The sequence below is a fragment of the Anser cygnoides genome, chromosome 27, assembly GCF_040182565.1.
Source record: "Anser cygnoides isolate HZ-2024a breed goose chromosome 27, Taihu_goose_T2T_genome, whole genome shotgun sequence".
NCBI lineage: Eukaryota > Metazoa > Chordata > Aves > Anseriformes > Anatidae > Anser > Anser cygnoides.
The window spans coordinates 2,028,201-2,050,207 of NC_089899.1; the positions used below are offsets into that span (position 1 = coordinate 2,028,201).

At 69.2% G+C, this 22,007-nt stretch overlaps 5 protein-coding genes across 9 annotated transcripts in view; 2 read left to right on the forward strand and 3 right to left on the reverse strand.

Moving 5' to 3' along the window:
* Positions 1 to 11,669, reverse strand: part of UBA52 (ubiquitin A-52 residue ribosomal protein fusion product 1) — a 147,582-nt gene extending 135,913 nt beyond the window's left edge. Inside the window, exon 1 of the mRNA XM_066983717.1 lies at positions 11,658 to 11,669. The gene's annotated coding sequence lies outside the window, so the exon portion shown is untranslated. The remainder of the gene's footprint in view (positions 1 to 11,657) is intronic.
* PDE4C (phosphodiesterase 4C) lies at positions 170 to 10,523 on the forward strand. Of its 4 annotated transcripts, XM_066983703.1 has the most exons (16): positions 170 to 297; positions 847 to 1,055; positions 5,226 to 5,414; positions 5,498 to 5,534; positions 5,648 to 5,721; positions 5,893 to 5,942; positions 6,489 to 6,601; positions 6,706 to 6,799; positions 7,547 to 7,725; positions 7,835 to 7,933; positions 8,013 to 8,177; positions 8,260 to 8,359; positions 8,450 to 8,604; positions 8,697 to 8,819; positions 9,021 to 9,203; positions 9,274 to 10,523. In XM_066983703.1, the coding sequence occupies exons 1-16, from the start codon at positions 256 to 258 to the stop codon at positions 9,781 to 9,783; spliced, it is 2,322 nt and encodes a 773-aa protein (XP_066839804.1). In that variant the 5' UTR covers positions 170 to 255; the 3' UTR covers positions 9,784 to 10,523. The 4 variants fall into 4 exon arrangements, with proteins under 4 accessions (XP_066839804.1, XP_066839806.1, XP_066839803.1 ...); XM_066983705.1 differs by lacking the exons at positions 170 to 297; positions 847 to 1,055 and adding an exon at positions 1,731 to 2,237; XM_066983702.1 differs by lacking the exons at positions 170 to 297; positions 847 to 1,055 and adding an exon at positions 2,845 to 3,299.
* Positions 11,670 to 12,146: 477 nt separating the features above from the next.
* Positions 12,147 to 16,244, forward strand: RAB3A (RAB3A, member RAS oncogene family). Of its 2 annotated transcripts, XM_066984136.1 has the most exons (5): positions 12,148 to 12,283; positions 13,791 to 14,018; positions 14,145 to 14,263; positions 14,397 to 14,521; positions 14,944 to 16,244. In XM_066984136.1, exons 2-5 carry the CDS (start codon positions 13,791 to 13,793, stop codon positions 15,132 to 15,134), a joined length of 663 nt encoding a protein of 220 aa, XP_066840237.1. In that variant the 5' UTR covers positions 12,148 to 12,283; the 3' UTR covers positions 15,135 to 16,244. The 2 variants fall into 2 exon arrangements, with proteins under 2 accessions (XP_066840236.1, XP_066840237.1); XM_066984135.1 differs by having other exon boundaries at positions 12,147 to 12,283; positions 13,791 to 14,263.
* On the reverse strand, positions 16,181 to 19,417 carry MPV17L2 (MPV17 mitochondrial inner membrane protein like 2). Its single transcript, XM_048077760.2, has 6 exons — positions 19,316 to 19,417; positions 17,916 to 18,083; positions 17,565 to 17,735; positions 17,366 to 17,442; positions 17,148 to 17,276; positions 16,181 to 17,066 (listed from the first exon to the last, which is right to left on the reverse strand). The coding sequence occupies exons 2-6, from the start codon at positions 18,079 to 18,081 to the stop codon at positions 17,001 to 17,003; spliced, it is 609 nt and encodes a 202-aa protein (XP_047933717.1). The 5' UTR covers positions 18,082 to 18,083; positions 19,316 to 19,417; the 3' UTR covers positions 16,181 to 17,000.
* Positions 19,418 to 19,618: 201 nt separating this feature from the next.
* IFI30 (IFI30 lysosomal thiol reductase) lies at positions 19,619 to 21,963 on the reverse strand. Its single transcript, XM_048077759.2, has 7 exons — positions 21,487 to 21,963; positions 20,567 to 20,746; positions 20,415 to 20,489; positions 20,237 to 20,332; positions 20,004 to 20,156; positions 19,848 to 19,916; positions 19,619 to 19,762 (listed from the first exon to the last, which is right to left on the reverse strand). Exons 1-7 carry the CDS (start codon positions 21,610 to 21,612, stop codon positions 19,697 to 19,699), a joined length of 765 nt encoding a protein of 254 aa, XP_047933716.1. The 5' UTR covers positions 21,613 to 21,963; the 3' UTR covers positions 19,619 to 19,696.
* Positions 21,964 to 22,007: the final 44 nt, after the last annotated feature.

The window sequence follows — 22,007 nt, forward strand, 5'->3', positions numbered from 1 at the left end:
GTGGCCCTGTGCTCCCTCCCCGGGGACACCGGAGCTGGGGGGCAGCCAGGGACCGGGGGGGGGCGCGGGAGGGGGGGGGCTGAAACCCGAGGCGCTGAGGCTGAGCCCCATCAATCACGGGCACCACGCAAAATGTGAGCGGCCCCGGGGGGGGCGGGGGGGGAGCCAGCCGCTTCCCCCCCCACCCCACCGGGGCGCCCCGGTGCTGCCGGAGCCCCCCCCCAGGCTCAGCTCCCCCCCCCCAAAAAAGGGACCATGCGACGGAGCCGGACGGCGCTGCCCTTCCTGAGCGCGGAGGTGAGACCGGGGCCGGTACCGGGCACGGGGAGGGGGGCACCGGCACCGGGTTTTTTTTTGGGGGGGGGGGGGGGGTGGGTTGAGATGTGGCCCCCCCCGGTGGGAGAGCCCCAGCGCCTGGCCCCCGGGGCGGCAATAACCGGGCTGGCGGCGCTCGGCGGGAGTTAATTAGCCCCGTAATGGGCGGTTAATTATTATTCGCCCCTGCGTAATTACGCACCGGCTCCGGGGGATTTTCCAGCGGGATTCCGGGGGGGGGGGGGGGGGAGGCGGCGGGGGTGTCCCGGGGGCTCCGTGTGCCCCCCCCGCTTTGTGCACCGGAGCCCGGTGAGGGCGTGGGGGGGGGTCCGGTAACACCCCCAGCCCCCCCCCCCAATCGTTGCAGTTTGGGGTCCACGCGGCTCCCGGTGCCGCGGATGGGGAGGGGGTGGGGAACCGGACACCGGGGCACAGCACCACGGAGAGTTCCCCCGGTACCGGCGGTTTTGGGGGGGGGGCCCCTCACCTCCCCCCACACACACACACACCCTCATCCCGGTGTCCCCGCAGCGCTGCCGCGACGCCGCCGAGGCCGCCCCGTCGGGACCGGGACCGGGACCGGGAGCGGGGCCGGTGTCGGGCGCCGTTCGCCGCCGTTTCTCCGGGACCCCGCTGCTGCCGCCGCTGGGCTGCCGGGGGGCGGAAAGCGACCCCCCCCGCGTGGTGTTCACCATCGAGGAGAGCGGCCCCAGCAGCGGCGACGAGGCCGAGCCCCCCCGGTAAGGGCGCGGCGGGAGGCGGCTCCGGTACCGGGGGGTGGCCGAGCCTCAGCTCCGCGCCCCCAGCGGGGCCGGGGAGGTAACGGGGGGGTGGGGGGGGGTATGGGAGGGTTACCGGGGACCGGGGATGGCCGGGGGGAGGGTCGCGGTGCCGGTGGTTTCAGCACCGGGCAGCGGACAGCGGCCCCCGGGGCACCGGAGCCGGCACCGGGGCTGCGGGTCCGTCCCTCCCGGGGCGTGGGGTGGGGACAGGAGGCTGGGCACAGCCCTGGGGATGTGTCCCCGTCCCCGCCACCTCCGTCCCCATCCCTGTCCCTGTCCTCCCCGTCCCCATCCTTGTGACCCGGTCCCCATCCCCGCCACCTCTGTCCCTGCCACCCTGTCCCCATCCCTGTGACCCCATCCCCATCCCTGTCCCCCCCGTCCCCATTCCTGTCCCCTCACCCCCGTCCCCATGACCCCATTCCTGTCCACCTGTCCCCACCACCTTCGTCCCCAGCCCTGTCCATCCGTCCCCATCCCTGTGACCCCCATTCCTGTCCCCGTCCCCCCATCCCCATCCCCGTGACCCCATTCCCGTCCCCCCCCGTCCCCATCCCCCGTCCCCAAGCCCGCTGCCACCCAGCGCAAGGCCCTGCCCGGAGGTGACCTCGGTCCCTCCTTGGCACGGCTGCGGGGTTATTTTTGGGCCATTCCCGCCCCCTCTCGCCGTGCCTGTCCCAGCCTGGCTTTGCGGGGACAGCACGGGGCTGTCCCGGCCAAGGGACCTGGCTCCAGCCCGGCCACGCTGCGCCCCGGCTCCTGTGTCACCTGCTGTCCACCCCCTGCGCGGACACGTGTCCCTGTTGGGGACAGCCGCGGCCCCGCAGGGGACAGGGACTGGCTGTCCTGGGGACAGGGACTGGCTGTCCTGCGGCCGGTCCTGCCCAGCCCTGGCTGTCCCACGGGCTCCTGGCTGCCAGGCGGGGACAGCTCTGTCCCCACCCCGACGTCCCCCGCTACCCCCTGCGCCCTGATGGCGCAACACCCTCCTGATGTCCCCGTGCTCCAACGCGGAGGGTCCCCAGCGCCGGGACCCCCACCCGACGGCCTCGGGGCTCCCGCGGGTGCCGCCGTGCCGGGGGGGCCCTGCTTGGGTCCCCGCCAGCCGCGGGATATTTTTGCCTCCGCCGGGGACAGCAGGTATCCGGCTGCGTCAGCGGGGCCGCGGGGTCGGGCTGGCGGGCACCCGGCTCCCACGGCCAGCCCGGGGCGACGCGGGACAGCGGCTCCCTGGTGGGTCCCAGCCCGCTCCGTGTCCCCCTGCCGTGTCCCCAAACCGGGCAGCCAGGAGGGGCTGGGGGACACCGGGGGGGGTGAGGGCAGGTTTGGTTCTGGCGGGTCCCTCGGTGGCACCGTGGCGCAGCCACACGGTGTGTCCGGGTTGAGCCGTGTCCCTCGGGGGCATGGGGACATGCCCGCGTTATGCGCCTGGGGTGCTCGGGGCTCGGCCGTGTCCCTCGGCGGCCACTCCACCAGGATCCCTCGGTGGCCCACTCCACGTGCCCAGGATCCTTGGGGCTGAGCCGTGTGGCTCGATGGCACCGCGGCACGGCCACTGCAGCTGTCCGGGCTGCTCCGGGCTCAGCCCTGTCCCTCGGTGGCACCGTGGCGTGTCCTCACCGTGTGCCCACCCTCGGCGGCCTCTCCATGTGGCCGTGGCGCACGGCACTCGGCGCGGCGTTTCCGCAGGCGTCCGGGCAGAGCATCCTCGCCCTTCTGGGCACAGCTGCCACCTCGGGGACAGCGCGGCGCCCCGGGGCGCGGGGCCAACGGGTGGCCACGTGCCCGGCAAGCCAGGCGCACACGCGGGACTGATGGAGCCAAGCGGGACGCTGGGGGGGGTCCGCTCCGTGCGCCGGCCGCCCGAGCCAGACAGTTGTTTAATTTCCCAGGCGCGGGCGGGAGGGGGATGGAAACTTTCCCGGGGCTGCGAGGGCTGGGACAGCCGCGCGCTTCCTGCTCCTCACCGGCGGGCAGCAGCTCCCCGCCGCTCGGGTCCCCGTCCCCCCGCTGCGCCCATGGGGCCGGACCCCCGCCGGCGCGCCGGAGCGCCCTGAGCGGCGCCATGCTGCCCTCGCCGGGGGCTTCGCCCGCGGGGTCCCCCCGCGGGTCCCCCCGCAATTCCCCCGTGCTCTTCAGGAAGCTCCTGGTGAACCAGAGCATCCGCCTGCAGCGGCGCTTCACCGTGGCGCATCCCCTCTGGTAAGGGGGGGGGGACCCCGGCGAGGGGGTCCTTGGAGGGGGGGGGGTTGGGAGGAGGTGGTGAGATGCGGGGACGGGGTCGGCGTGGAGCCCCCCCAGATTTGCTGCCGTGTGTCCCCCTCATCTGTGTGCCTGGGGGGGCGTGGGGCTGAGCCCCCCCTGTGCCCATGGGGCTGAGCAGGGCAGGGGGCGATGCCGGCTGAGCACGGGCACGCTCGTTGCAGCGATGGGACCCAGCAGGGCCGGGGGGGGGGGGGGGCTTTGTGCTGTGGCATTTGCCCCCGTGGCCCCAAATGGCGGGGGGGGGGGGCTTTTTTTTTTCGGCACAGCAAGAGGGGAAGGAGGCAGCGACCCCCAGCAGGGCCACGCAGCCCCCGTGCGGGCGCCCGTGGGTGCCCGCGGGTGCTGGGGCGACGTGGGGATCAGCAGATCCCTCCTCAGTGGCAACAGCAGCTATTTATAGCGGCCCCCCCAGCCCCCCCCCCCCCGCTGCCCGACACCGCTCGGCATGGAAAGTATTTCTGAATTCGGCACCAGCCCTCCCGGGGCCGCCGTCCTGGCCGTGCCCCCCGGTCCCGTTCCCTGCGTGGGGCACGGCCACCGGTGGGGACCCCGTGTGTGTCCCCCCCCGCCTCGTCCTCCCGGTGACGCCGTGCCCGGGGTCGGGGCTGTCCCCTGGGGTGGCAGCGGGGTCGGAGGTGGCCGCGCCGTGCCGGAGTGGGGGGGGGGGGGAACAAACCCACAATTCACGCGCGGGGCTGTAGGAGCCACAATGGGGCTTTGTGTCCCCGGTACCATCGGGGACGCGAGGCAGAGGCAGGACAAGGGGCTGCGGGAGGGCTGGACGCGGCGCTGGGCGCAGCGGGGCCGGGGGCATGCAGCCGGGGAGCCGCTGCCCGTCCCGGAGGCACTCCTGCATCAGGTAGGTCCCAGCGGCGCGACGGGGACAGGGACGTGTGGCCGTGCTCTCTCCCCAGGGTGGCTCGTCCCTGTCCCCGTGGCGGTGGCGGCTCCGGGAGGGGACAGGCGCTGGGTGGCCCTCGCTGCGTCCCCGTGCACAGCCTTTCCCATGACCCCGGGGCCAGCAGGGTGGCAGCTGCCGAGGGGACACCGCAGGGCCACCAACTCTGTCCCCACCTCTCCCGTCCCCCCTGCGAGCCCGGGGTCCACACGGCTGCGGGGTGGCTCTGCGCGGGATGGCACCAGGCCACCACCAGCACGTCCCCAAGGACCAGAGCTTGGCTTCCTTGGTGGTTTCTGTCCTTCGATGTCCCCTGGCTCGGTGCCCGGCCGGGACGCTGTCCCCCATGGGACGTGGCTCCCCGAGCAGAGGCTGACGGAGGCTTTCGAGGACTTGTGGCGATTGGGGATCGTGGTGCCGGGGACACGGGGAGTGACGGGCAGGAGCCGGCCCTCCCCAGGTTCTTTGGAGCCAGGAGCCCCGTGGCAAGAGCTGGGGCTCCTGTCCTAGCCCGGTGACAAGGGACAACCCGCCTGGACCCCGCCGTGCCACCCGGTGGCTCCACGAGCACCGCGTTGTGCCCACGCTCAGCACCGGGGCAAAGGGACCAGGCCGCGCGGCGACCGGTGTCACCACCGAGCTGGGATGGGGCACAGAGAGCCCGGCAAGCCCGGTGCCGTGTCCCAAAGCTCCCATTGTCTGCAGCTGGGCTGGGGGACGACCATTGTTCTCGGCTGGTGGCACCGCTGGGGACGTGCCCGGCTGTTTGCCGTGGGTTTGGGGGGGGGGTCGCTGCTCTCCGCAGGGTGTCCCTCGGTGTCCCCGCGTCCGAAGGCGGCAGCCCAGCCTTGCCCTGGCTGTGAACGGGGACGGCAGCGGTGTCCCCAGCGCCTCTCAGATGAGGTCCCCGGGACACCGCCGGGGCCACCCGCCCTGTTCCAGCCTTGTCCCCTGTCCCCTCGCAGCTTCGACCTGGAGAATGGCCTCCCGGGCAGGGGCGCGCTGGACCCCCAGGCCAGCCCGGGCGCGGGGCTGGTGCTGCAGGGCACCTTCAGCCACGGCCAGCGCCGTGAGTCCTTCCTCTACCGCTCCGACAGCGACTACGACCTGTCCCCCAAGGCCATGTCCCGCAACTCCTCCATCGCCAGCGACCTGTGAGTTCCCCCCTGTCCCCCCCCAGGTCCCCCCCCCGTCCCTCTCCCCCCCCCCAGCTCACGCGCCCCTTTGCTCCCCGCAGGCACGGCGAGGACATGATCGTCACGCCGTTCGCCCAGGTAGGGCCCCGTGGCGAGGAGGGGACGCGTCCCCGTGTCCCCAGCATGCGGGGGGGGGAGGATGGGACGGGGGGGTTACAGCCCGGCCCCAGCCCCCCCTCTGTCCCCCCTAGGTCCTGGCCAGCCTCCGCACCATCCGCAGCAACTTCGCGGTGCTGATGCACCTCCAGGACCGCGCCGGCACCAAGTGAGCGGGGTGCGGGGTGGGGAGGGCGATGTGTGTGGGGGGGTCACAGCTCGAGGTGGGGGGCACAGCTCGAGGCGGGGGGGGACACAGCTTGAGGCGGGGGGCACAGCTCGAGGCAGGGGGGGGCACAGCTCGTGGCATCCCGGCCGCTCAGCCCCGTGCGTTTCGCAGGCGAGCCTCGAGCAGCAGCCTCCCCTCCGCGAGCAAGGCCAGCCTCTCCGGTGAGTGCCCCCGAAAACAAGGGGATGCTTTTGGGGTTGGCCGGCTGCCCCCGCACCTGGGGACGGGGCGTGCCGGCACCCACGGGGCGCAGCGGTGTCCCCAGCGCCCGGGGCAGAGCGGTGGCTTTGCCCTTTGGGATCCATGTCGGGTTTTCAGCGGCTCCTGCTGCCCGTCCGCCCTTGGTGCGGTGGCGGTGGCGGTGGAAAGGCTCCGGTTGACGTCAAACCTTCCATTAATAAAAACCCCGGGCGGCGAGCGGGGCCCCGCAGGAGCCCCGGGCTGGGCGTCACCTCGAGGTGACGTCCCTGTTCCCCCCCCCCCCTCCACCACCACCACCACCACCACGCTGCGTGCCGGGGACCATGCGGCCGCCTCGAGCCCAGCCGCACGGGGATGCTGCTCAGCACCGGTCCCCAGCCCCGGCCACCCACCGTGGCCCTCCGTGGGGAGGGGGGACACGTGAACATCCCGGGGTGGGGACGGCGGGGTCGGGACCCCCCGTGCGTCCCCGTGCCCGGTGGCGACGCGGTGGCTGCCCCCGGCAGAGGATGCCCAGCAGAAGCTCTCGCTGGAGACCCTGGAGGAGCTGGACTGGTGCCTGGACCAGCTGGAGACGCTGCAGACCAGGCACTCGGTCAGCGAGATGGCCTCCAACAAGGTAGGGACACCCCACAAGAACTGCCCCCCCCCGGAGGGGGGGTGGTGGTGGTGGCAGGGACGTGTGGCCCCCACCTGTGGCTGAGCCCCCGCCGCCGCCCGCAGTTTAAGCGGATGCTGAACCGGGAGCTGTCGCACCTCTCGGAGACCAGCCGCTCGGGGAACCAGGTCTCCGAGTACATCTCCAGCACCTTCCTGGGTGAGTACCCCCCGGGGGGGGGGTGTCAAGGCTGCCTGTGCCCCCCCCACACACAGCTCGGGGAGCACGCAGCGAGGTCTGCGAGGAGCCAGGCACGAATCCTGCCCGGGGCCCAGCACCTCGGCGCCGTGCCCTGCAGCGCTGGGCGTCCGTGGGGACAGTGCCAGCAGCTGGGGCAGCTTGTTTGGGGCAAAAAAAAAATGAAAATATTTATATAGGGGAGCGGGGGGGGGGGGGCTTTCTCAGGTGTCTCCATGGGGGTGTCACAGCCTTCGTGCTGGCTGTGAGTGCTGGTGCACACTGGTGTATGCTGGTGCACGCTGGTACAGGCTGCTGTAAGCTGGTGCATGCTAGCGCATGCTGGTGCACACTGGTGCACACTGGTGCAGACTGGTGCACACTGGTGCATGCTGGTTTGGTGCACGCTGGTGCAGACTGGTGCATGCCGATGCACACTGATGCACACTGGTGCACACTGGTCTGGTTCAGACTGGTGCAGACTGGTGCATGCCGGTGCAAGGGCGGGCGGCCTGCCCAGGGCTCTCCCTGCACGGGGGGACCCCGGGGGGGGCCCAGACCCCGCTGCAGACGGGTGGGGGAAGCTCCCGGCATCCCCGCCGTGCGCCCCCCCCGTTGCCATGGCATCGCGGTGCTATCCGTGCCGGCTGACGTCAATCGGGGGGGGGTGGGGGGAATCCACGAGGGGGGGGGGGCCGGGCTCCCCCCTGCTCACCGCCCCCCCCCCAGACAAGCAGCACGAGGTGGAGATCCCCTCGGCGCTGCCCAAGGACAAGGAGAAGGAGCGGAAGAAGCGCCCCATGTCGCAGATCAGCGGCGTCAGGAAGCTCACGCACGGCTCCAGCCTCGCCGCCGCCGGCATCCCTCGCTTCGGGGTGCGCACGGACCACGAGGGGCTGCTGGCCAAGGTGAGCCCCAGCGCCCGCCGCGGGGGTCCCGATCCCATCGTGGGGTCCCCGGCACCAGTCCCCGCGGACCCCCCCCTTGTCCTTCTGAACCCCCCCCCCCCCTTCCCAGGAGCTGGAGGACACCAACAAGTGGGGTCTGGACGTCTTCAAAGTCGCCGAGTATTCGGGCAACCGCCCGCTGACGGTCATCATGTACAGCATCTTCCAGGTGAGCCCCCCCGGGGGCCGTCCCCATCCCCATGCCCGTATCCCAAACGGGGACCAGCCACCTCCCGCCTTCCCCGCAGGAGCGCGACCTGATGAAGACCTTCCGCATCCCCGCCGACACCTTCATCACCTACATGCTGACGCTGGAGGACCACTACCACGCCGACGTGGCCTACCACAACAACATCCACGCTGCCGACGTGGCCCAGTCCACCCACGTCCTCCTCTCCACGCCGGCGCTGGAGGTGAGCCGTGGTTCCTCCGGGTTGCTGAGCACCTGCACCGGGGCCGTAACCCGTCTGTGCCGCCTTTTTCCCCCGTTCCCAGGCCGTCTTCACGGACCTGGAGATCATGGCTGCCATCTTCGCCAGCGCCATCCACGACGTCGACCACCCCGGGGTCTCCAACCAGTTCCTCATCAACACCAGTGAGCCAGGAGACGGGGAGGGGGCGAGGGGGGCATAGGGGTCCCCGGTGTCCCCAGGCCGCCCCCGGGGTGACCGGTGCCATCTCGCAGACTCGGAGCTGGCGCTGATGTACAACGACGCCTCGGTGCTGGAGAACCACCACCTGGCCGTGGGCTTCAAGCTCCTCCAGGAGGAGAACTGCGACATCTTCCAGAACCTGAGCAAGAAGCAGAGGCAGTCGCTCCGCAAAATGGCCATCGACATGGTACGGGGGGCCCGGACCGCCCCGGGGTGCTGGGCTGGGGGGGCTTCGTGGTGGGGTCAGGCTGAGCCGTGTGTCCTGCTCGCCCTGCCCAGGTGCTGGCCACGGACATGTCCAAGCACATGAACCTGCTGGCGGATCTGAAGACCATGGTGGAGACCAAGAAGGTGACCAGCCTGGGGGTGCTGCTGCTGGATAACTACTCCGACCGCATCCAGGTGGGCTCGGGGACGTGGGCAGGGAAACGTTTCTGCAGCCCGTGGCATCGGGTCCTGGCTCCGGGACATCCTCTTTGGTGCCACCACCAACCCCGGCTGGCCGCCACCAAGGAGGGGCACCCAGGACAAGGTGCCCCAGGACCCGTGACGGTGGCCCTGGGGGACGAGGGCCGTTGGGCGAGCGGTGCGGTGGCCGTGCAGGTGCTGCAGAACATGGTGCACTGCGCCGACCTCAGCAACCCCACCAAGCCGCTGGAGCTGTACCGGCAGTGGACCGACCGCATCATGGAGGAGTTCTTCCGCCAGGGCGACCGCGAGCGGGAGAAGGGGATGGAGATCAGCCCCATGTGCGACAAGCACACCGCCTCCGTGGAGAAGTCCCAGGTGGGGGGCACGGCGCGGGGCTTGGGGGGCCATGGGGCCGCGGTGGGTGCTGAGCTCTGCCTTCCCGCAGGTGGGCTTCATCGACTTCATCGCCCACCCGCTGTGGGAGACCTGGGCCGACCTGGTGCACCCCGACGCCCAGGAGATCCTGGACACGCTGGAGGACAACCGGGAGTGGTACCAGAGCATGATCCCGCGCAGCCCCTCCCCACCTCCCGAGGGTCCCGGGGTGCCCCCCGCCGCCACCGATAAGTTCCAGTTCGAGATGACGCTGGAGGAGGAGGAGGGCGAGTCGGACACGGAGCCGGAGGGGCCCGAGAGCCCCTTGGACGAGGACAACAGTGGCTCCAAGACGCCGGCCACGGATGACTCGGAGTCGGCCGACACCGAGCGCCTCTCACCTGGCTCCAGGGACCCGGACTTGCCCCAGGGTGGGTGCCCCGGGGACGTGGACAACCGGCGGGCGCTGGAGGGGACGCTGACGAAGGACGGTGGCAGCTCAGCGCCAGGCTCCGAGGGCAGCCAGGAGCTGTGCCTGGACACGGAGGGCAACGTCACATTCCTGCCCCTGGGCACGTAGCGGCCCCGGCTGGCGGGTCCCGTCGCTGCCACAGGGACGTGGGACACGGCGTTGCCCCAGCGAGTGCCACGGGCGCCCCAGGCTCCTGGCATCGTCACCGCTGGGACCGGGGCGGCTGTCGGGACGCGGAGGGACCTGAGGAACGTCCCCACACGGCAGCTGGGCAGGTACCGATGGGCACAAGGACACCACTGCTCATTCCCTCCCGACTGTCCCCTGCTCCCACCCAGCCTCCCGACGTCCAGGTGCTGGGAAAGGTCCCTGTCACTTGCAAACGGGTCCTGGGGACGCTTTGCTCCTGCCCTCTCCCAGCCCTGGGCACACTGTGGCTCCCCGGGGAGATGTCACCCATTGTGCCAGGCGCAGCCAAAAGCGTTTGGGTGTCCGGGTGGCACGAGGCTCCCCGGTGTCAGGACACGTGGCCGGGCACCAGGGCACGACGCTGGCTGCTTGGGCACGAGTCAGGGGGTTTATTTATTTGGGGATGGGGTCACTTTTTAAAGCCTTTTGTAGCTCACTTTTTAATACCAGCCTCACCTAGGCGCACTCACACGCGTTTCTGTGGCAGAAGCTGCTCTGACTGTGACCAGCACCCGAAATGCTGCATTTATACTTTGCACTTTGGGCCCCGCCGGGCGCTGCAGCCCCACGTGTCTCTGCAGGGACCGGGGCAGCCCCCGGGGTCGTTTCGGTTTCTTCCTTCACCCTCCAGATATTAAACCTGGTTTGTTTCCCCCTAAGTGTGACCCTTCTGAACTCCTTTTTTCGCTGTGCTTCCACGGGAGCTCTGGCTGCGCTGGTGCTTGGCGTCTAGGCGCTGTGGTCGGGCAGCACCCCGGGGCCTCCATCCCCAGGGACCGGCGTGGTTGGTGGCCCCATTGCCTGCCAGGCCCCGGGGAGGGCCCTGCTCTTGTGTTTGAACAAAAGCGAGCTCCTCCCTGGAAATGTCGATCCATCACAGGCAAACACAACCGGCTAAGGTAAATATTTAATCGCCGGCTTGGCGCGGCGCGGAGCCTGTTCCCTGCTCTTCCGCATTGCTCCCGAGGGTGATTTATCTGCAAACACGTCCCCACCCACGGCACTGCCCTCCTGCCCGGCCCTGCTGCGTGGGGCCCTGCCAGCCCCCAGCCCTCACCCCAGTGCAGCAGGGGGGTCCCCGCTGCCCCCCCCGCCCTCCCCGCACCCCAAATTCCCCCTTTGATAGCGGGGCCACGGCGAGCGGCCGTGATGGGAAGGAAACGTCAGGTTTCTGGGGCTCGGCTGGGAGCGACGGGTGCCACAGGGGCTGGCGGGTGGCTCTGCGCCATCCCTGCTCGGCAGGCAGGTGCTCGGCAGCCCCGCAGCCCTGCTGATGGAGCGGGGCTGTGACCGTCAGCCCCACAGGGACCAGGTACACCGTACAGCGCCCAGCTCCAGCAAGCTGGGAGGATGTCAGCCAAAAAAAATCCCCTTCACTGAGGCGACGCCGTGCCAAGGAGGGCGGTGGTGCTGCCTGCGGGCTGTCGGAGCGTCCCCGCCATGGGTGCTGCCGCCGGGCGCCCAGCACCCAACTGGATGGTGCCCTCCAGCGGCTGGCAGGCTGCAGCCCGGGGTGTCGGGCTCGGGCATCCCGCAGGCCCCACGCACACACATCCCGCTCCTCGGGGCTCGGTGCGGTGTCCGGCTCCGCCATCCCGCAGGCTCCCTGGGGCTGCGCCGGCACCTGAGGGGGGAGGGAGAGGAGGCGGCTGGGCGCACCATGCCCGATGTGTGTTCATGGGGTGGTGACAAGGGGCACGGACGGCCTCGGAGGAGGCTGCGGGGTCGAGGCTGGGGTTGTGCAGCCCTGGTGAGGGCCGTGTCCCGGTGAGCCCCGCGCCCCCGCCATCTGCCGCGCCGCCTAATCCCGCCGAGCGCCTCAGAGGGCGAGGGAGGACGCGGGGCCGCCATGGCCGCCCACCTGCGGCCCACCTCAGGGCCTCGCCTCACGGCCCGTGAGGACTTGGGGGCACGCGGCCCTGAGGGATGGGAAACCACCCTGGCGGCCCTCAGCCGGGACAGGGAGCCATATCGCGACAGGGAGGCACTGTGACAGATTGTCCCCCCCCTTCGGCAGGAAATAACCCCTCCCGCCCCCCCCCCCCAGGTGCACATGGTACGTTCCGCCCCCCACCCGCTGCGCAGCCGGGCCGCACCACCGCGAGCCGCGGGGGGGGGGGGGGGGGCGCACACCGGGATGCGGGGGGGGGGGGGAGGGAGGAGGCGAGGGGCGTCTCCCCCCCGCCCCTCCCCTCCGGGCAAGGGGCCGGCTGTCAATCAACGCCGCGCCGCCGGCCAATCGGCGCCGAATCAGCTGGGGCCGGGGGGCTCATTTGCATACGCGGCCCCGCCCACTCACCCCCCGCACCCCCCCCCCCCCCCATCCCGCTGCTGACGTCAGCGGGGCTCTGCAAGCGGCGGGGCGGCGCGCGCCGCTGCTGCAGTTCTGCGGGAGGCGCGGCGCGAGCGCGGGCTGGAGGTGAGCGCGCGCCCCCGCGCCCCCCCCCCCCCTCCCACTTTAATCCTACCCCACCCCCACTGCCGACCACCCCCCCCCTAATCCCCAACCCCCTCCCGGTTCCGTGCACCGGGGCCGGGAGGGGCCGCCGGGGATCGCACCGGGCCGGTTGGGGCGGGGGGAGGGCGTTGCACGCCAGCTGGCGGGGATTGCAACTGCAGCGGGGGGGGGGGCGATGGGGGGGGGGTTGCAGCGAGGGGGGGGGGTTGCAATGAGAGAGGGGGGATTTGCAATAAGGGGGGGTGTTTGCAATACGGGGGGGTTGTTGCAATACAATGAGGGGGGGGGATTTGCAAGGGGGGGTGTTTGCAATACGGGGGGGGGCAATACGGGGGGGGTTGCAATTTGCAATGAGAGAGGGGGGATTTGCAATAAGGGGGGGTGTTTGCATACGGGGGGGGTTGCAATACGGGGGGGGGTTGCGATGAGGGAGGGGGGATTTGCAGTGTTTGCAATAAGGGGGGGGGTTTAGCAGCGGGGGGGGTGAAATGAGGGGGGAGTTTGGAATGGGGGGGGTATTTGCAGCAAGGGAGGAGGATTTGCAGCGAGGGAGGGGGTGTTTGCAGCGAGGGAGGGGGTCGCAGTGAGGGTGGGGGGGTATTTGCAGCAAGGGGGGGGTATTTGCAGCGGGGGGGGGGTTGCAATGAGGTGGGGGGGTTGGAATTAGGGAGGGGGATTTGCAGCAAGGGGGGGGGCATTGCAATGGGGAGGGGGGTATTTGCAGCAAGGAGGGGGGAATTGCAGTGAGGGGGGGGGACACGTCTCTCAGTGCCCCCACCATTGCAGAAGGCCACGGTGTAAGGTGGGCACCCGGGGGTGCATGGGGAGGGGCAGGGATGTGTCCCCCCGCCCCCCCCCGGTATACCCTTCCCACTAACAGCACCGTGCACCCAGACCCCCACCCCGCCGGCATCCCCCTGCACCCCGCAGCACCCCGCATCCCGCAGCACCCTGCTGCACCTGCGCCCACCCCCGCGCAGCACCTTGCACCCACCCCCGTGCAGCACCCCCCCGGCGCAGCCTGCGGGGGCACCGCCGCGGGTGCCATTTTGCAGAGGAGACGCAGGAACGGCCGCGGATCTGCACCCCCGGGGGGGGTCAGGACCCCCCCGGCCCCCCCCCCCGACCACCCGTACACCGGGGCAGCGCGCCCGGTGACGCGGCAGGGACGGCGAGGCGGCGGTGGCCTGGCCCCGTGTGTGCCGTGCCACCGCGGCTGATGTGAAGCGGTGCCGAAGCCCCGGCGACATCGGGGGCGTTGGTTATCCCCGGGGGGGCATTGGTTATCCCCGGGGGGGCGTTGGTTATCCCGGGGGGCGCTGATGCCACCAGGGATGTTGGTTATCCCGGAGATGCCGGTGCCACCGGTGATGCCGGTGCCACCGGGGACGTTGTCGCCGCCGGTGTCCCCCCGCGGAGGCGCCCGGCTCACGGCGCCGTCATCGCCGCCGCCTCCCCCGCCTTGCAGATGGCGTCCGCTACCGACTCCCGCTATGGGCAGAAGGAGTCCTCGGACCAGAACTTCGACTACATGTTCAAGATCCTCATCATCGGCAACAGCAGCGTGGGGAAGACCTCGTTCCTCTTCCGGTACGCCGACGACTCCTTCACGCCCGCCTTCGTCAGCACCGTCGGCATCGACTTCAAGGTCAAGACCATCTACCGGAACGACAAGCGCATCAAGCTGCAGATCTGGGTGAGCCCCGGCCCCCCGTTTCCAGGGATGGGGGTCATGGGGGGGGATTTATGGGCTTGGGCTGCCCCCTTTTGGGGATGCGATGCCGTCGGCGGGGGGGGGGCTGATGCTCCCCGCGTGCCGCAGGACACGGCCGGGCAGGAGCGGTACCGCACCATCACCACCGCCTACTACCGCGGGGCCATGGGCTTCATCCTGATGTACGACATCACCAACGAGGAGTCCTTCAACGCCGTGCAGGACTGGTGAGCCCCCCCGGACACCATGCTCGGGTCCCCCCCTACCCCGTGCCGTTATCCCATATCCTCCCCCCCCATCCCTTTGTGCCCCTTTTTATTTTAAATTTTCATTTTTTTTCGTCCCTCCGCGCCCCCGAAGGTCGACCCAGATCAAGACGTACTCGTGGGACAACGCGCAGGTCCTGCTGGTGGGGAACAAGTGCGACATGGAGGACGAGCGCGTGGTGTCGGCGGAGAAGGGCCGCCAGCTCGCCGAGCACCTGGGTGAGTGCTGGGGGGGGCGGGGGGGCCATCGCCACCTGCCATTCATTAAAATGCCGGGCTCGGCGCGATAACGCCGCTTAAATTGCAAACGGTGGCTCGGCACCAAAAATAAAAATAAAAATATTATGGCAATATCCAGGAAAAAAAAGGCGTTACGGCACCGTCAGTGCCTGCTTTGGGTCAGTTTTGGGGATCGTAACCCCGCTGCGGCCTAGGAGGGGTGGGCTTGGGGTGGGTTCGGCCCTGCTCCGAGCAGGCCGAGCCCCGGCATCGGTGAATATTTAATGGGAGGAAGAGGAGGAGGAGCAGAGCAACGGCCCCGGTGCTCGCTGGTGGGAGGCGGCGAGCATCACCGGGGCCGTAGCGGGGTCCAGGGCTGCCCCCCCTCAATATCATTAACCCCCCCCCCCCCCAATCTCCAGGCTTCGAGTTCTTCGAGGCCAGCGCCAAGGACAACATCAACGTCAAGCAGACCTTCGAGCGGCTGGTGGACATCATCTGCGAGAAGATGTCGGAGTCGCTGGACACGGCCGACCCCGCCGTCACCGGCGCCAAGCAGGGCCCCCAGCTGACGGACCAGCAGGCCCCCCCGCACCAGGACTGTGCCTGCTAGGGCCCCCCCCCACCCCGGTCGGTGCACGTGTGTCCCCCCCCCTCCCCAGCACCCCCTTTTTTTTCCCCCCAGGGGGGGCTTTTTGCTGCTGATACCTCGCAGGCTCCCAGAGGGTTGGAGCCTGCCCTTTTCCCACCCTCCCCATCAATTAGGCTGTGCCCCCCCCCCCCCTTTTCCCCGTTATTTATTTTTAAGCCTGGGATGGTAGGAGGAAACTCGCCCCCTTCTAATTGCTCCCCAAGCCCAAATCGCTCAGAAAAACAAATTTTTTTTTTGCCGTTTTGCTTGCGGGGTGATGGGGAGGGGGGCCGGGACCCGACACCCCCGTCCCCGTAGCGGGGGCAGCGCCTGCCCGAAGAGCCCCCCCGGGGTCTTTTCGCTGCCCGGCGCCCCCTCCCCAGCTGGCTGGCTGCTCCCCACCTCCTGCCCGTTTGTATAAACAGACGCTAATTTACGCCCCCCCCAACCCCCCGCTGTCTTCCTCCCTGTACATAGGACGGCGTCCCTGTAAATAGCCGTAGGACGTGGCGCTGTGTGCGTGCCCCCCCCGCTGTGCCGTGCCCGTGTCGGTGCGTCCCCTTCTCCTCGGTGTGGTTACCTTGTGAGCAGCACTTCTCGAGCTCTTTAATTTAAAGGTTTCAGGAGCAAGCAAGGGGCCGGCGGAGCTGCAGCGCGGACCAAGCCCCGTGGACCCCCCCCCCCCTGAAACTCCCCCCCCCCGGATTGGGGAGAGGGGCGAGCATCACGACTGCTGCAGCGCGCTCGGCTCCTTGCCTGGTCATATAGTAACGTGCTTCTGTGGAGACTGTGAATAAGTGGATATTCCTCGAGCAATGACCGACCCCGAGGTCTTGCTTCCCTCTATTTATTTTTTCCCGGAGCGCTGTGTCTTTATTTTACAGGTTCCCCCCCCCCCCCCACCCCCTCACTGCGGTACCGTGGTCCTCCCCTTCCCCTTTTCCTATTTTTTGTGAAGTTTACTGATGGAAGAGTTAACACTGTACTGTACAAACGTCAAAAAAAAAAACAAAAAAGTGTCAAAAGGGTACAATTTCCTAAAAATCACTGTATTAAAAGAAATGGTGTGAAGAAATAAAGCGATGCTGATCACCAGGCACTCCGGGTTGTGTGTGGGGGGGGGAGGATTGGGAGTGGGGAGGGTCACCGCGCTGGGGGCAATTTCAAGCTGAGGAGGAGAATTATCTGGTTTCACAATTAGCATTCTGCTCATTTCCCCCCCGGTGCCCTGCAGGGGGAGGGATGAGGCTGGAGCTGTAAGGAAGGCACCTTTCAGGTGTTAGAAAATGAGATTTTAGGCACTGGAGGCTGAAAATAAATGGGGTCCCGGGGGGGAGCTGCGAGGGGCAAGGACAGGACTTTGTGCTGTGGCACCGAGGATGATTTGATTGCAGGTGCCACGGGCAGTGGGGCCTGCCCCCCAGCTCCTCACTTTTGGCTCTGCCTCTGTCAAATACGGCCGAAACCAGAACAAATTTCATATCACAGCTTGGGGGGGCTCCGCCAGGGCTCCTGGGGAGGGGAGCACAGGAGGGGACAAGGGGCCGGAGACGCCGGGACTGTCCCCCCGGTGCTGAGCACTGCTCGCCTACCCCGCTTGTTAAGTACAGCCCCCTAATTGCAATCGGTAAATGAGTTAATCGGCGAGACCTGCGCAGGCTGCAGCAGCCCCTGGCTGTGGCTGTCACCAGCGATGGCTCCCAGGCCCTGTGCTGAGCTGCAGCCGTGCCCGCCACGGGGCCGGATCCTGCCCGACCTCGCGGCGGTGCTGGCTGCCCAGAGACCCCAGTAGCACAGGCAGGAGCTTCTGAAGACATCGCCGTCTTCAGGAGCAGCTTCTCCACGCTGCTACATCCCAGCGCCGCGCTGCTTCCCGCGCTGCGCCTCCTGTTCCGTGCTCAGCGCTGGTTTGGGCTAAAAAAATCCAAAAAAACGGGGCTCGCGGGCTGCAATCCGGGCTGTGGCTCGCGCGGGGCGACCGGGGCCGGCGCTCACCCTGTGCTTGAGGTAGGAGAGGTAGGTGTCCCAGCCCAGCGTCACCACGTTGACATAAACCACCCGGTATTTGGGGGGGACGTAGAGGAAATTGAGGAGCTGCGCCGCCGGCCACACGCACCAGTCAGCCTGTGGGGGGGACGACGGAGCCACCAGGTGCCCCCAGGGGAGCCGGGCACCCCGAGGGGCTCGGGGACGAGCCGAAGGGACGGGTTTACCTTGTAGAACTCCCAGAACTTCTCCTTGAGCTCCTCCCAGCTCGCCTCCAGGCTCTGGCCCTCCAGCGTGCCCATGCCTGCGGGAGAGGCGGCGTCAGCAGCGCCCACGCGGATTTCGGGTGGCCGAGGACTGGTGTCCCCCATCGGGGTGGTGTCACCCCCCCCATGATGGGTGTCACCCCCCCCCGTTGTAGCCCACCTAGGAAGTACCAGGCACCCAGCGCAGGCGATGCCACCAGCTGGTCGATGAGGACTTTCTTCAGCACCGTCCTCAGCCCCCGCACGCCCCGCGCCGGGAAGGCGGCGTCCAGCCAGAGGTACCAGAAGTGCATCAGCGGCCCCATGCTGCAGCCCACGGCGAACATGCGCCCTGCGAGGCGACACCCCCACCCCCCCCACCCCTGCATTATTGATGCGGCCCCGTAACGGGATCCGGCCCCCAGGGACCCACAGGGCGGCCACGATCCCAACCCCGGCGATGCAGGGCAGGAATTAAGCCAGGTTTTGGGGAGCGGGATGGCTTCTCCCCCCCCCCCCCCAGCTTTGTCACCTGTGCGTGCCGCCTGGCGCTGGCCCTCGGGGTCGCGGCGCAGCTGCCATGCCTGCTGCAGCGTGTCGCCGGCGGCCAGCAGCGCGCCGCAGCTCGCCGTGTTGGTCAGCAGCAGCAGGCGGCCGCGGAAGAGGGGCTGCAGCAGCCGGCGGCCCCGCGCCAGCATCCCTGGGGGGGGGGTGGGGGTGTTAACGGGTGGCGGTGCCCACCGGGGGGGGGGAACGTGGGGACAGACCCACGGCTGTGGCATGGCTCGCACCCCGCCCCCCCCACCCGGATCTTCAGTCCTGTATGGCCCAGTGCTCCCAGTTAGACCAGTGGTTGCTTCAAGTGACCCTGTTGGACACCCCCTCTGCTGCCCAGTCTCCCCCAGTTACACCATGTGCCTCTCCAGTACGCCCCAGTTAGCCACACGGTGCTGCCCAGTCCTCCCCCGTTGGCCCCCCAGTCTGCCATTACCCCTGCAGGGCCACCCCCAGTCACACCAGTGCCCCCCAGTCACCCTGTGCCCCCCTCCCTTACCCCTTAGGTACTCCCCCAGTTGCCCAATTACCCCTAGCCCCCCTCAATCACCCCTAATGTACCCCCCCAGTCCCATCCAGTTAGCCATGCTGTGCCCCCCAGTCCCCCCTGTGCCCCCCAGTTCCCACTGGAAGCCCTCCCAGTCCTCCTTCAGCCTCCCCCGGACCCCTCCCAGTTATATCCACGCCCCCCAGTCACCCCCCTCCACATCTCCCAGTTACCTCAGTCCCTCCCAGTAACCCCATATGGAACCCCCCAGTCTCCCCCAGTTACCCCTGTGCCCCCCCGTTCCCACTGGGAGCCTTCCCAGTCCTCCTTCAGTGCCCCCCGGAACCCTCCCAGTTATATCCATGCCCCCAGTCACCCCCCCCCCATCTCCCAGTTACCCCAGTCCCTCCCAGTAACCCCATATGGAACCCCCCAGTTACCCCAGTACCTCTCAGTTCCCCCTGGGAGCCCTCCCGGTCCTCCTTCAGCCCCACCCCCGCCCCGGATCCCACCCCAGTTATATCCGTGCCCCCAGTCACCCCCCTCCCCATCTCCCAGTTACCCCAGTCCCTCCCAGTATCCCCATATGGAACCCCCCAGTCCCCCCAGTTACCCCTGTACCCCCCAGTTCCCACTGGGAGCCCTTCCAGACCCCCTTCAGCCCCCCCCCGGAACCCCTCGAGCCCCCCCAGTTATATCCGTGCCCCCAGTCACGCCCTCCCCATCTCCCAGTTACCCCAGTCCCTCCCAGTAACTCCATATGGAACCCTCCAGCCCTCCCAGTTCCCCCTGTGCACCCCAGTTCCCCACGGGGTGCCCCCCCCAGACCCCCTGTGCTCCCCCAGTTCCCCCCCCCCCGTGCCCTCCCCGCGCCCCCCCCCCCCGCTCACCGCCGCGCGTTCCGCCACCCGCCCGCGGAGAGGGGGGAGCGCGTCAAGGAACGGACAACTTCCGCTTCCGGCGGCCGCCATGACACGTACAGGGGCACAGGGGGCCGCCATGATACGTACAGAGAAGCACAGGCGGCCGCCATGACACGTACAGAACCACTGGAGGCCGCCATGACACGTACGGGGAGCAGGCGGCCGCCATGACACGCAGCGAGGCAGAGCTCCCCAATGGCCCCGTGTTGTCCCCAGGGCCTCGTCCCCAGCCCCCAGCCCCCTCCCCGTCCAGCAAATCACTCCGGAGGCTTTTCTCGTTCCACAACACGTTCCTCTTTATTCCCTGCGCTCATCTCGGCGCTCCCAGACGCCCACATCCGCCGTGTCTCAGTGCTTGCAGACAGCCCTGGGCTTCGGTGCCGCGGCGCTCTGGCAGCCCTCGGGCTTCTCTCCCTGCCACAGAGCAGCGAGTAGTGCCAGCAGGGCGGGGGGGCACGTCCCCACAGCCCCCCCTGGCACCCCCGTGTCCCCGTCCCACCTGGTAGAGCTGGCACACCAGCCTCAGCAGCGAGCGCTGCGCCTGCTCCTCCAGCTCGTCCGTGTGCTTCTGCAGGACACCGGGGCGGGGGTCTCGTCATAAAGGGCTCCTCATGGCCCCCCCCCCAGCGCCCCGAGCTCCCCCCCCACCCCTTACCCCATTGATGACGATCCAGGGGACGTATTCGTGCGGCGGGTCGAGCGCCTCCGTCAGCTGGGCGTTGCGGTGCATCAGCGCGGTCCCCAGGTCCCCTTGCACGCAGGCGGCGATGCGCCCCGCGTCCAGCTGCGGGGCGTAGACCTGCAGGCACTGCCGGGGTGGGGGGTACAGGGCGCGGGTCAGTGCGGCGGGGGCGGCCCCGTGGCGGGGGGACGGGGACAGGGACGTACGGCCTCCAGGTTTTTGGTGGCGGAGGTGCCCGACTCCATGCAGAAGATGACGGGGAAGTAGGTGGTGAAGTTCTCGGCCTCATGCATCAGGCAGGCCTGCGGGGACGGGGGACAGCGGTGAGGGTCCCCCCCCGGGTGCTCGCAGCACCGGGATGAGGACGGGGACAGCGCGGCTCACCTGGATCATGTTGCCCAAACACTCCTCCGAGCCGTGCTGGCACTGGAACTGCCACTTGCCGCCGACCTTCTTCTCCTGCGGGACGAACCGGTCTGAGCGGGGCCGGCAGCACCAGCGGCATGGGCACGGCACGGGGCCGCGCCGGCTCCTACCTGCGCGTTGCCGTACGGCACCAGCGTGATGTTCATGGTCTCGCTGGGCAGCAGCAGCCAGGTGGTGAAGAGCTGCTCGACCAGGAAGCCGCGGCATGCCGGGCACAAGCTCTCGTAGTAGAGGCTCAGCTCCACGGGAGGAGCCCTGGGCTGCGAGAGGTTGGCGCAGCGGCTCTCCGCCTGCGTGCAGAAGGTTTTTGGGGTACAGAGGGCTGCAACGGGGTGAGGCTGCAGCCATCTGTGTGTGCATGGGATGGGGTAAAGCTGCTGGGATGGGGGCAAGAAGGGGCTGTGCATGCAGCCCCTGGGGCTGGGAGGGAAGTGAGAGAGGCTGGGGGCCTCCTGCGGCTGCAGGGTTACACGTGCCGCCGGCACACAGCACTGGGGCTTTCCACGGGAACTTCCCCAATGTATTTTGGGGAGAAGTGCGGCCAACGGAGCCAGGACTCGCCTGGGCAGAGCACAGCACCCGCCGCCGGGTGGGCTGCAGCCCGTCCGGGCTCACGGGGTGCTGCCAGCCCCGCCATCGCAGGTCTCACCATCTGGCAATTCACGGCAGAATAAGCTGAAAAGCTGGTTCGTGCTGAAAAAGGAGAAGTGGCAACAAAGCGGGGGGACGGATCGAGGTCCGGCTGCAGCACGACTCTTCCCCGGGGATGTCAGGGAGTGCCGCGGGGCCAGCTGGATGCGGGGACCCCGAGCATCCCTGCACCGTGCCAAAGGGATGCTCTGAGACGGCTCAGGCACCGGGTACTGACACTACACAGCCGTGGTCCCGCACAACCCGGCCCCAGCCCCGCTCAGCACCAGCAGGTGCAGAGGCTCCCCTTTGTGCCGTTTCGGTGGGACACGTCCCCCCGCACCGGGCTGTCACCGCGGCTGGGGGGTGGCAGCCCTGGCACCAGCCCCGTGGCTCTGACCTGGCAGGCGACGGCGATCTCCCGCGAGCTGCACCAGAGGTGGGCCGGGTAGTCACAGCCGGGCAGGGCCACCGCCAGCCCCGGGGCCAGCAGGGCCAGCAGGGCCAGCGGCAGCGCGGGGGCCATGGGGACGGCGGGGTGGCCGGGAGCCAGCGCAGAGGCGAGCCCGTCCCCAGGAGGACTTTTAAAGCTCGGCTGCGCCCGCCTCCGCGCACCCTTCCTGCCCCGCTCGCCCTCCTCCTCGTGACGCCGCCGCTGCTGACTCACGCGCGGGGCCACGGCTCCGTCCCCTCGTCCTTGCTGCCCCGCTGCATGTGCCAAGGGTCAGCGTCGCGGGGTGAGGGCGCAGACCCTGCACATTTGGGATCTGGGGTGCAGCCGCCCAGCCCGGCCCTGCTGCTGGTGTTGTTTCTCCATGCACGGGCCGGTTGCAACAGGTCACGGGCTGAAATTCAACCCCGAGCGGCACGGAGGCTGCGGGGCTCGGCGTGTCCCAAGCGGCTGGGGGCAGCCCTGGCCCT

Bases quoted from the DNA above. Each gene is read 5' to 3' on its own strand.
- RAB3A (XM_066984135.1), top strand. From the start codon at position 13,791: ATGGCGTCCGCTACCGACTCCCGCTATGGGCAGAAGGAGTCCTCGGAC. The intron at 14,264-14,396 runs GTGAGCCCCCCC...GCGCCCCCGAAG, and splicing joins TTCAACGCCGTGCAGGACTG to GTCGACCCAGATCAAGACGT. The intron at 14,522-14,943 runs GTGAGTGCTGGG...CCCAATCTCCAG, and splicing joins CCAGCTCGCCGAGCACCTGG to GCTTCGAGTTCTTCGAGGCC.
- IFI30 (XM_048077759.2), bottom strand. From the start codon at position 21,612: ATGGCCCCCGCGCTGCCGCTGGCCCTGCTGGCCCTGCTGGCCCCGGGG. The intron at 20,157-20,236 runs GTACGTCCCTGT...CCACCCCGGCAG, and splicing joins CCACCAAAAACCTGGAGGCC to TGCCTGCAGGTCTACGCCCC. The intron at 19,917-20,003 runs GTAAGGGGTGGG...GGTGTCCTGCAG, and splicing joins CCTGGATCGTCATCAATGGG to AAGCACACGGACGAGCTGGA.
- PDE4C (XM_066983702.1), top strand. From the start codon at position 3,007: ATGGAAACTTTCCCGGGGCTGCGAGGGCTGGGACAGCCGCGCGCTTCC. The intron at 7,726-7,834 runs GTGAGCCCCAGC...CCCCCTTCCCAG, and splicing joins ACGAGGGGCTGCTGGCCAAG to GAGCTGGAGGACACCAACAA. The intron at 8,360-8,449 runs GTGAGCCAGGAG...GCCATCTCGCAG, and splicing joins CCAGTTCCTCATCAACACCA to ACTCGGAGCTGGCGCTGATG.
- MPV17L2 (XM_048077760.2), bottom strand. From the start codon at position 18,081: ATGCTGGCGCGGGGCCGCCGGCTGCTGCAGCCCCTCTTCCGCGGCCGC. The intron at 17,443-17,564 runs GTGGGCTACAAC...CCTCTCCCGCAG, and splicing joins GGGTGCCTGGTACTTCCTAG to GCATGGGCACGCTGGAGGGC. The intron at 17,067-17,147 runs GTGAGCGCCGGC...GGATTTTTTTAG, and splicing joins TCTCCTACCTCAAGCACAGG to CCCAAACCAGCGCTGAGCAC.